Below are 12,994 nucleotides of genomic sequence, written 5' to 3'. Positions count from 1 at the left end.
AATAATTTTAATTTTTGCATACGCATTTCTGATTGAATATCTGATTTTTTTATTAAGGTATTTTACTATTTTATTTCATATAACCTGTTATAATATCATTAAATAAAATGTAAATTAAGTGGATGGAATTTTATTTAATATTAAATGAGTTTAAAAATATTATAGTAAATCATTCATTTAATTTTTTGTTCTTCACTAGTATAAACTTATAAATTAATTAAACAAAAAAGAACTGATGTTTTATTATTCCAAATATTTTAAGGTTAATTACAAAGTAATTTCCAGTTTTGGTAATTCAATTAGAAGAGAATCAATTTTTACTTCAATGCAAAGAAATTTTAGAATTTTCTACTGGCTTAATAAAAAAAGAAAATTATTTTAATTTTATATTAATTTTTATAATGAAAATGGAATAACAAATATTTTTAAATAATTCAACAATTTTTATATTTATAAATAAATTTCTTAGATTTATAGTTAATAAAGAGAACTATATTCATTACACAAATATTATTACTATACATACATTATTATTATTATTTTCATAAAATGTATCTATTAAATGTATTTTTGAGTCTCTAAATATTATAGTAAATCTTGGTAAGATACTAATTTGTAGTAAATAAAAATCATTTAATTTTGTTCCTCATTAGTATAAATTTATAAATTAATTAAACAAAAAAGAACTGATGTTTTATTATCTCAAGTCTTTAAAAAAATATTTTAAATGTTAATTACAAAATAAGTTCAAATTTAGGTAACTCAATACTTAACTTTACTTCTATGCAAAGAGATTTTAGAATTTTGTACTGATTTAATAAAAAAGAATATTATGTTAATTTTAGATTCATTTTTATAATGAAAATTGAATAAAATATAATTTTAAATAATTCACCAACTTTTATATTTATAAATAACAAATTTCTTAGATTTATAGTTAATAAAGAGAACTCATTACACAAATATTATTCTAATTTTCTAGGGTAAAAATTTTTGAGTGTAAAAATATTATAGTATATATCGGTAAGATACTAATTTGTAGTAAATAAAAATCATTTAATTTTGTTCTTCACTAGTATAAATTTATAAATTAATTAAATAAAAAAATTGATGTTTTATTATTCCAAGTCTTTAAATAAATATTTTAAAGATTAATTATAAAGTAAGTTCAATTCAATTTAGGTCAATTGCAGGAGAAACAATTTTTACTTCAATGCAAAGACACTTTATAAAATTACACTGGTTTAATAAAAAAAGAAAATTTTATTAATTTTACATTAATTTTTATAATGAAAATAATATAAATATTTTTAAATAATTCAACAATTTTTATATATATATAAATAAATTTCTTAGATTATAGTTAATAAAAAGAACTATGTTATATTCATTAGACAAATATTATTATAGATACATTATTATTCTTATTTTCATAAAAAGTGTCTATTAAATATTTCTAAATCTTTATTGTAAAAATATTAAAGTAAATCTCAGTAAATAAAAATCATTTAATTTTGTTCCTCATTAGTATAAACTTATAAATTAATTAAACAAAAAAGAACTGATGTTTCATTATTCCATGTTTAAATATTTTAAAGGTTAATTACAAAGTAAGTTCCAATTTAGGTAATTCAATTACAGGAATAGAAATTTATACTTGAATGCAAAGACTCTTTAGAATTTTGTACTGGCTTAATAAAAAAAAGAAAATTATGTTAATTTTACATTAATTTTTATAATGAAAATAGAATAACATAAAATAATAAATTTCTTAGATTATAGTTAATAAAAAGAACTATGTTATATTCATTAGACAAATATTATTATAGATACATTATTATTCTTATTTTCATAAAAAGTGTCTATTAAATATTTCTAAATCTTTATTGTAAAAATATTAAAGTAAATCTCGGTAAATAAAAATCATTTAATTTTGTTCCTCATTAGTATAAACTTATAAATTAATTAAACAAAAAAGAACTGATGTTTCATTATTCCATGTTTAAATATTTTAAAGGTTAATTACAAAGTAAGTTCCAATTTAGGTAATTCAATTACAGGAATAGAAATTTATACTTGAATGCAAAGACTCTTTAGAATTTTGTACTGGCTTAATAAAAAAAAGAAAATTATGTTAATTTTACATTAATTTTTATAATGAAAATAGAATAACATATATTTTAAAATAATTCAACAATTTTTATATTTACAAATAACAAATTCTTAGATTTATATAAAATATGTTCAATTGTGTTAAAATTTAAATATGTATTATGAACGGAAAAAAAATGAAACAATTTTCGACTATATTCTGTAAAAATTAAAGTATGTAACAACTTAAGGTATGAGAATAGTTTTTTGACATCATTCACAAGTACCAACTTACTTCACTTAGAGGCATTATTTGTTTTCTTAACACCCAGAACCACCCCTTTAAAGCTCATCTCTTCACACTTTGAAGCAAAGATACAAACCGCTCGAGTTCCATTCATCAAAACAAGATCATTCACCATTCTTATGTTAATTCCATCTACTCCGAAGTGAAAATCCAACTACCATTACTTAATTCAAAGAAAAATACATATATATATATATATATATATATATATATATATATTTGATTCAAACATATAAAAGTATCTCAGATCAATATACCCAATAAAACGATATAAATATACAATATCACATTTTTAAGAGGGGGATCTAGTGTTCTCAAGAGCTTTTACAATAGGTCGATGAGATGGGCGTGGCGAAAAAGCAGCAATTTTCCACCAGGCCAAACGAAAAATCGTTCTAGCACGTAGCGAGCTTTAAAGCTCACTATCCCGTTTCGTTGCGTTCGATTTTGTCCGGTATGCACTGTCGGCCGTTGGTGCCGTAGTCGAGTGGCGTGATGGACGTGGCCTGGCAGCATCCATCGGCCGTCCGATTGGCGGAGAGTGCTCCGTGCACGCCCTCGAGGGTCCAGAATGCCGCGGTGCTCTACCTAGAGTGCCATGTAGATTTTGAGTACACTTACCGAGTACGCTTAGGAGAGTTAAGCGCTCTTTCGTCTCTAAGACTCTTATACACGTTTAAGAGTGCTTTAAAGAGTGGCATAGCTCACTTCGATTACTGATTTATTTATATAGTTAGTCAGTTTGTTTATTGAATTCGGTCGCCGATTCGACGGAAATCGGTTAACGAGACGGGCGCTTGTAATTTTTTTTTTATACGAGTGGCGTCGCGGTCGCGGCCGGTGGCTTGATGTGGTGATATTTATTTTTGTATTTTTTTTTTGTTTTTTGGTTTTTTCGGTTTTTTTATTTCCATTTACATCGATTTGATTTTGTGAGGAGGTGCATCGTAACGTGTAGTCGTGGAGTCCATGTCTCAGGCGGCCAGCTACGGGGAAGGCCCTGTGGTAATGTTTTACACTGATTTTACTTTTTCAACCCGTTTTCCAACGGATTCGTTCAAAGTAGTATTGCTGTCACGCACGAACGTTGTCTTAGTGAAGTAGCTACGATTATGTTCGTGATTGAATTAGAAGTGTCGTAGTAGAATATTCTGTACCATTAAATTTTGAATAATACTCAGAACACACTGTTTTCTCAATCACAACATCTGAAATGTAATAAAAATAGTAATATAATTTATTATTTCTAGACAGCTATGTTATGGCATGTAAGTTTTACAATCAGATAGTTAGTAATTAAAAACACGTCAATCTTATTTGAGAATATAATTAGAGGTTGTAGACAGTGCGAATATTTTAAACTCAATTGGCCGCACTGCATCTTATAAATAAACAGAAAACTAAAACTAACAAAATAAAATACAATTTTGCCTTTAAGAAATCTATATAAATAACTTTTATTGGATATCAAGAGTAAATTATAATTATATAAAACTAAAGTTGATATCTGCTTAAAAAATAAAAACAGGGTCTAAAATATCAATTCTAATTTAACTAGTTAATTATTTTACTTGCTTCTTTCTAAATTTAGTTTAAATTTGTGACGCTAAATAAAATAAATAAATAGACTTAAAAAAATCCAATTTTTAAGAATTTTGTTTGGAGTTGTATTGTGGTGCAAAATTGCATAGAAAATAAGATATTATTCACTATTCTACAGTTATTTTAATGTAATTATTTGTTACGAATTTAATTGGCCACACTGTATTTTCTAAATAAACAGAAAACTAAAACTAGCAAAATAAAACATTTAAAAAATCTATAGAAATAAGGTTTATTGGATATTCTGAGGAAATTATAATTATATAAAACTAAAGTTGAAATCTGCTTAAAAAATAAAAAGAGGGTTTGAAATATCAATTCTAATTTAACTAGTTTATTATTTATACGAGATTGTTTCTAAATTTAGTTTAAATTTTTGTCACTAAATAAAATAAATAAATAGACTTAAAAAAATCCAGTTTTTAAGAATTTTGTGTAGAGTTGTTTTGAGGTGGAAAATTGCATAGAAAATAAAATATTATTCACTGTACTAGAGTTATTTTAATGTAATTATTTGTTACGAATTTAATTGACCGCACTGTATCTTATAAATAAACAGAAAACTAAAACTAGCAAAATAAAATATAATTTTGCCTTTAAGAAATCTGTATAAATAAATTTTAATGAATATTCTTAGCAAATTATAATTATATAGCATTATAAAGTTGAAATCTGCATAAATAATAAAAACAGTGCCTAAAATATCAATTCTAATTTAATTAGTTTATTATTTTACGTGCGTTCTTCTAAATTTAGTTTAAATTTGTGACACTAAATAAAATAAATAAATAGATTTAAAAGAATCCAATTTTTGACAATTTTGTTTAGAGTTTCTTTGAGGTGCAAAATTCTATAGAAAATAAAATATTATTCATAATACTAGAGTTATTTTAATTTATTTATTTGTTATGAATTTTAATTTTAACACAATATTAGTGTTTTATCGAATCAAAATCTTATTATTTAAATTAAAATGTATCATCAAAAATAAAATTAAATAAAAACTCTAATTTAATATACTTTTAAGGCTAATGTACAAAATTGGCTACTTCATAAACTAACTAAATAATTTAAACACTGTCAAATTAGTAATTTTATTATAATTAACTATTATATTTAAATTAGCTGTTAATTTATACACTAGCCAAAGATGTCGTCTACTGTGGCTGAAAGAAAGAAATATAACTAATGTAGTACTATAATATAGCAAATACGAAGCTAAAAATTAACCAACTATAATTCCTGGGGAATTTAGTAATAAAAATAAGTTATGAGTTGTTTTTAATAGATGAAATGAATCACAAGAAAAATTAAATTTATTTTTTTAAATTTTTGAAAAAAATGTATGTAGATCCTTTGCTAGTTTATAAGCTAATCGTTAATTTAGAAAAAATGTGGTTTGTTTAGAAAAAATAATGGTTTAGTCAGTTTATATACTAAACTTTCTGACTAGTTTTGGAACTAGCTAATTTTATATCTAGTCATATGCAATTTTTATTACCATGCCTATTTTTATGTATTTATTAATTGGTACACAAATTAGTGTTTTAGTAATTATTATGTCATAAATTATATAAAAATATAATTTCTATTTTATAACATAATTTAAAATATTTATAATTTATAAATAATAGTATAAAATATAAATAATAATATTTTAAATTTATTACTAAGTATTTGTAACTAAATAAACTTAGGAAATTACTTAGGAAATTATGATTCCTATCATTACTATTAATTTATATATTCAAACTATTAATATTTGATTTTTAATATTAATCTTTCATAACGACATTATACTTATACTGCAAATTTTAATATTTTCCTTTTAATTTACGAAAATTATTGTAAAATATTCTAAATAAATGACATACTTAAAATTTAGTTAGATTGTTGTTGAAAATTTCTTTGGGATTTCTTTTTAAAATCTTGTTTTATTTCGTTGTCAGATTCTGAGGTTATACACATAATATGCATTTCGATAAGGTAAAAGTTTATTAAAAGTTTTCTTTCTTAATCGGTTGTTGACATCTCTAAATCGATAATAACTCGTTATAATTATTGCCAACAATTTTAAAAACTAAGGCCCGTTGAATTATTATATTAAATATATAAATTATAATTTTGATTTCATAATAAATTTGTTAAAACACTTGAGCCTAATCGAATTAACTTTAAACTGCGAAAATCTACCAAAAACTGTTGTATAGTATGGAAGGTAATAACAATGCAAATTAAAATGTCCTCCATTATAATTATTTCATCAGTCGTAATTAATAAATTTCGGTTTTATATTTTACCGTAATTATCGTGGATATTTACACAGTAGAAAATAAAATATTGTTAATACGTACCACAATTCCCATTCAACTGGGAAATTACAGTTAAAAAAGTTCTGTAATGTAAGAATTATACGGACATTATGGGTGAATAAATAATAGTCGGAGTTGCAGTTAAAAAATAAGGACTTTCGTTCAATACCGCAGATGTTATTTGTTGAAGCGCCAATATTGTTTGCATGATGTACTAATATTTGTTATACAATCATCAAAATTCGTAACTGTTCTCAACCAACCACTCGTTTATCTTTATTCAATAGCGTAAATGGATACTTTTGTTTTCTGTTAATATGTTATTATATAATTCGAAAGAAAATACCGATCACTTACAGAACGTAACAGAATAATCTCATTTACTTTGAAGCGTTCAAACAAGACTCAGTTTTAAGTGTATTGTAACTTTACAAAAGGAACACTGCAAATTAGAACGGCCCCCTAAAAGTAACGTTAACCGAAACATAATTATTGTCTTAAACGGCTACCCAAAGTTCTCCAATACTCACAATACCTCATTATGATAATCGTGTTTTAAACAATGTGACAGTGCAACAAAAATAGGATGTAATAGGACTGGTTAATTGAATGGAATTGATTTTTTACAGGACCGTACAGATTTGCACGGGTTGTTGCCCGAGCTAAATGGGGTGGAGCTGGCTATGAGCCTGAGCCCCAAACACCATCATCAAGGAGGTCCCCAGGTGCTCAGCCATCTACAGCAACTGCATCATTCCACACCGTTCAGCGTAACTGACATTCTAAGTCCTATCGAAGAGTCCTATAGGAAGTTGGAGCTAGCAGCCAATCCCCCATCCCCATACAGGTAACGAAATTAAGAAGAATCTTCGTAATAATATTTTATTTCATTTGTGAGAAATTTGTTAATACGTTGACTGACGACAAATTTTAATAATATAAATGTTAATTTCGCCACTAACCTTTAAAAACTATTGATTAAATCTTCATAAAAATATTGAAATAAGAATAAGTTGGCTCAATAAAAAAATATTTTTAGTTGAACTGTCAATATTAAGTTAAATAAAGCTGCAGACAAGTATTGAATGTGTGCTAAAACAATAAACCTAACACATTAATTCAGATTTTCTCTCCCATTTCTCTCCAATTTAATTTTTTTTTTATTTCCAGAATTAATATGTTTATATTGTGGCCACTTTTTTACATAAACTGTTTATTTGAATGTATTATTTTGAGAATACGATTTTCAGAAGAACTGTGCTCAAGTGTTACAAAGGAAAAACCATTAAATCTCTCATATATTAAATTAAATTTAAAAATTTTTTTATTACATATAAAATACTAAAAATATTTAAATATGTAATATTTCAGAACATTTTTATTAGCATTATTTAATTGGTATATATAAATATTAATAATAATGATTTTTAAACAATGCAGGCCTATTTATTTAATATTTAATTAAGTGTTCAAGTAATAAACTATTTTTACGATGAATTCTAAAAAATGATATGTGACATTTCATAACATTTTTATTAGCATTATTTAATTGGTATATATAAATATTAATAATATTAATTTTTAAACAATGCAGGCCTATTTATTTAATATTTAATTAAGTGATCAAGTAATAAACTATTTTTAGGATGAATTCTAAAAGTGACATTTCAGCATTATTTAATTGGTATACATAGATATTAATAATAATAATTTTTAAACAATGCAGGCCTATTTATTTCATATTTAATTAAGTGATCAAGTAATAAACTATTTTTACGATGAATTCTAAAAATTGATATTTTTGAAAAAAAAAGTAACTTCAAATACATATTTGAAAAATACATACATCAATTTAATTGATAAGAATTTATTATATTTTAATTTGATGCCTATATAGAGTTCATGATGATAGTAAATTTTCTGAATTTGATTGAGTAATTATTAATTTGTTTTCTCATTTGTATTTTTAGCAACAAAAATTAATTTATATTATAACATCAATAATGTAATAAAAAAAGAAAATTTAAGATAAAATATAAAATGTTAACTAAGTAACTAACATACATTTTATAATATATACCTATTTATTTTAATTGAAATCACATTTAAATCTTAATATTATTTTCAAATTAAAATTTTAAACAATGTATATAAAGTGGAATTGAAATAATTTAGTTTTCAGTTCTATTCTTTATATTAACAGTTATAATATTATTGTCGTATCTTTAAATGAAATGATGATAACAGGTTAAACATTGAAACAGATAAAGCTCTATTACTTTAATTTGACTGACGAGTCGATTAACTTGTCATCAAAAGAGAGAGTTCTTAACCTATCATCTAATTTTATACCTTTTTACATTATCTGTTAGAGAGATTAATATGGCCACTCAAATTAATTGACAAACATTGTGATGGTAATTTTTGGTTTTCTTTCATGTCTTTCAAAGATTTTTTAAAAGAAATCTATACTATTTTAAATTATCACTTATATTAAATGCCTGATCCAAAGTCCGTCGAATGAATTACAAGAAAATTAGACTTATTGAGTTTGGTGCCAAAGAACCTGTCAGAATTATCAAGGCCTTCGAGATTACACGTAATCCCCGAATCTATTTTCTATCAACTTTATTTGCGATATCGAAAATTCGCAAATTCACAAAATATTTCATACAAAAAACAAAAAATTGAGATGGCAAACCCAAAGACAATTTAACTATTGATCATATAAATTGAAAAACCTCGATATTTTTAAATGCACCCTATCATACATTCCAGATCCACATCAAGCGGAAGCAGCATAAACTCGCCGGGTGCGGCGGGAACCACAGGCACCAGTTCCGGTTGCAGCATGAACAGCGGCTACCCCGTGATGGGTCAGTTCGGCGGCGGACAGTACTGTCCCGTCTCCGAGAACATCGGCCTCGCACCCCATTACTCGTCCGGATGGTACCAGAGTTCGGCGGCCGATCCGCGATTCGCAAGTAAGTCGAAACGAATTTCAAATTTTTTTACTTTTATCTCGCGATCGAACCCCGACCGTCGATAGTCATCGACTCGCTTCCCGAATACCATTACCATTACCCGGGTCGTTGTTTATTTAAGAAAACAGTTGGGGTGGACGGACTGCACACCCATTGTCGAAATGAATCGGTCACATACACTCTCGTCTCGCACACACGGACACATTTTCTAAATAAATATTTATTTTAGACACTCCGCGTGGCCCTTTTGCAAAATCGATACGCGCTGCAACCACTTCACTCGACGTTGTATAAATAATATCGCCGTTTTTGATATCGATAGCGTTTCTATGTTCGCAGCTACCGGCCTGCGTGTTGTAATTAGTAAGTTAATTGGGGTTTTTGTGGCGGCATTATGTGTGCACAAAAAAACGATGAGCATTTACGATTAACTGATGCCACGTGAGGGGTCCACAAATTAATGCTAATTCAAATTTTATGATGAAGTGGTACTGAATTAAATGCGTATGTTAGTGTATATCAATAATTTGTGGGTAATAAAAAGATTAACACTAAATGATTTTATATTATCTAAAAATTTATTAATTAATTTACAACTTTTATATTCAACTCACTTATGACAATTAAATATCTATTAACACCTTTTCATTTTTTTACTGGGCAAATTAAAATAAACAAAACTTACCTTCAACTTCAAAAAATCTGAACACATTACCTCATGGATCAAATAAATTTAATTTTTTTTTTCGAATAAATTAAAATTACGTTGGGTTTATTGAAGGAAGACACACTCCTTAACATTTTTATTTAAGTCGATTTAAATGAATAATGGTTCAAAATGTACACAAAAAAACGCTGTGTATATGTTTTCTGTATAATCCAATTTGTCTCTACTAAATTGATTAGAGCATTTTTTTAAAATATGTCTTCCATTCAATTTATTATCCATTGTGTTGAAAATATATTAAATTTTATGAAAAATATTGTACAATAATAAGTCTGTGATTGAGTTTATAATTTATTTATTTTTTTGATCAATAATCGACGAAACAAAATGTCTACAATGTCTCAGAATATAAAATAGTGAATTAAAACATTAATTCTCACAATTCTTAGTGTCAACAAGTTCAATTTTGTCACTATTGACACCACTTGGTTGTATTCTTACTCATATGTTTTTGATATTTTATTTCAATAATTGATCAGAAAAAAAACTGCCACACATTTATTAACGTATTTTTTTTTGTAAAATTTTTTATGTTAGAATTTTGAAGAATGCAGAATTAATTGGGAAACTTTTTTCTTCTTAAAAAAGTCCAGTCAGTTTTTTTTTTCATTTTTAACAATAACGTACACTGTATGAATAAAATAAGTACTTATTTTATTCATACAGTCTTAATTCACTGTCATATTTTATGATATTTTTATATATTTTGATATTTTAATATATTTCTGACATTTTAATTCTGCCACACAACAAGTATGTAATATTTTTATATAAAATTTGGTATATATTCATTTTGAGAATGTAAAATTCAATGAATAACTTATTTTTTATATGGAGAATACCCTAATTAATTTTTTACGATTTTTATAATATAATGACTTAATTATTTAATTCATAAAATATGATATATTTTTGAGATTTTATTATATGGTTTAATTAATCAGAAGATATATGAATTAAAAGAAAGTGCATTTTTAATTCTGATACAGATTTATTAATATGTTATATTTTTTTATAAAAGAGAATGTGAAATTCAATAAAGAACTTTTCATGGCTTAATTGATCAGAAGAAATAAATTGATTAGAAGAATGTGAATTTTTTATTCTGCCACACAATAATATGTAATATGTTTCTATAAAATTTGGTATCTATTCATTTTGAAAACGTGAAATTCAAAGAATAACATATTTTGAATTTATGAAATGTACCTTAATTTTTTGTACTATTTTTATATTACAATGACTTACTTATTTTATTCATAAAATATGATATATTTTTGACATTTTATTATATGATTTAATTGATCAGAAGAAATATATGAATTAAAAGAAAGTGAATTTTTAATTCTGATACAGATTTATTAATATGTAATATTATTTTATAAAAAAGAATGTGAAATTCAATAAATAACTTTTTTCATGGCTTAATTGGTCAGAAGAAATAAATTGATTAGAAGAATGTGAATTTTTAATTCTACCACAAAATAGTATGTAATATTTTTCTATAAAATTTGGTAACATACATTCATTTTGAGAATGTGAAATTCAATTTTTTTGTAAAATTTGGTATGTATTCATTTAATAATGTGAAATTTTTTGGAAGATAAATACCTTAATTTTTTATTGTATTAATTAGAAGAATGTGATGTTTAATTCTGGTTTAATTTTACTACAAGTTTATTAATATGTAAATTAAATTACCATTAAATCTATTGCTTCAGATGTGCATTACATAAAACTGGAGTTTATACGCTTCCGTAGAGCCTTGTGGAAGCCTTTTACAACCTATTTAATTTAAATTGCACGAGCCATTCTGAATACTCCCATCGAATTAATAGTAAATTAATAATTTTAACATTTCATTGTTGTGTACAATTATTCGTAGTTACACACACAATATCTCCCGGTTCTTTCCGTTCGCTCTTCACGTATACGCCGAACAAATGCGAGGGGATTAAGTTTGCTCTGCCGCCCCCATGTTCTCGAAGGAAATCGAGCTGACAAGTAAGTCCCCGGCACCGAACAAAAGACCTCCATTCAGGTATTTATCGAAGGATATTTACGAATGGAGGCCCATTGTTGCCAACCCCGCCGACGGATTCTATTCCCGTCTTCCCGAACCGGCTGATTTTCCTGCTTACTCGGAACTCCCTGGAACGGTAAATAACGTTCGCGATATTAAATTGAATTTTTATTTTTGTCATCCTCAATTGGCAATTATAGTGGCCTTATGAAACGATCCGGCACAGATATTCTGGGGGTGCAGTGAGGCAATAATGTTAATACTGGGGCACGGCAGAAATGTTTTCGAGGCCAAAATATCAAAATTTTACTTATTTTCTTGTGCTGATTAGCAATCTGTCTTGCAGGAGTCTCGGTTGGCTCCGGTTTTGCCAATTATGATACATAGCTCTCTGTGCTTAATATACGGAAAAATTCAGCTATTAAATGAGAAATATTAGGTTGTCAAGAAAGTTATTGCGTTTTTAATTATTTGGTTTCTTAGTGACGAATATTAAACGCGTTGATGTTAGGTGATGTGGAGACGAGAGCACTGCGACCGGTCATCTGATGTTAAAAACAACCTTATATGAAACTAATTCACCCTCCACTGTTCGAGAGGTTGATGCTAAATTAGACGTGACGTATACCACCATTTCCAACCATCTAAAACAGGTTGAAAAGACAAAAATGCTTAACAAATGGGTGTTACACGTGTTGAACGATAATCATAAAAGTCCCCTTTATGAAGTGTCGTCTTGTCTTTTTTACGCATCATGAACGAGCTGTTTTACGACTGGATTGTGACTGGTGATGAACAATGTAAATTATACGACAATCAGCGATGTTCAGCATAGTAGTTGGACTGCAACTAAGCTCTCAAACACTTTCCAAAAACGAAATTGCACCAAAAGATGGTTATGGTTACTGTTTGGTGGTCTGCTGCCGGTGTGATCTATTACAGCTTCCT

The 12,994-nt window shown here is 26.3% G+C and overlaps 1 protein-coding gene across 1 annotated transcript in view; it reads left to right on the top strand.

The window, feature by feature from the left end:
• Positions 1-3,067: 3,067 nt before the first annotated feature.
• LOC109601900 (homeobox protein Nkx-2.1) overlaps positions 3,068-12,994 on the top strand; it is a 34,038-nt gene continuing 24,111 nt past the window's right edge. Inside the window, exons 1-3 of the mRNA XM_020018199.2 lie at positions 3,068-3,403; positions 6,942-7,159; positions 9,091-9,296. Of these exons, the coding sequence (XP_019873758.1) occupies positions 3,368-3,403; positions 6,942-7,159; positions 9,091-9,296 (460 nt within the window). The 5' untranslated portion in view covers positions 3,068-3,367. The remainder of the gene's footprint in view (positions 3,404-6,941; positions 7,160-9,090; positions 9,297-12,994) is intronic.

This window comes from Aethina tumida, chromosome 1 (assembly GCF_024364675.1).
Source record: "Aethina tumida isolate Nest 87 chromosome 1, icAetTumi1.1, whole genome shotgun sequence".
Taxonomy (NCBI): domain Eukaryota; kingdom Metazoa; phylum Arthropoda; class Insecta; order Coleoptera; family Nitidulidae; genus Aethina; species Aethina tumida.
Note: the sequence above shows the minus strand (reverse complement) of the source record. Positions and strands in the feature narration are given on the sequence as shown.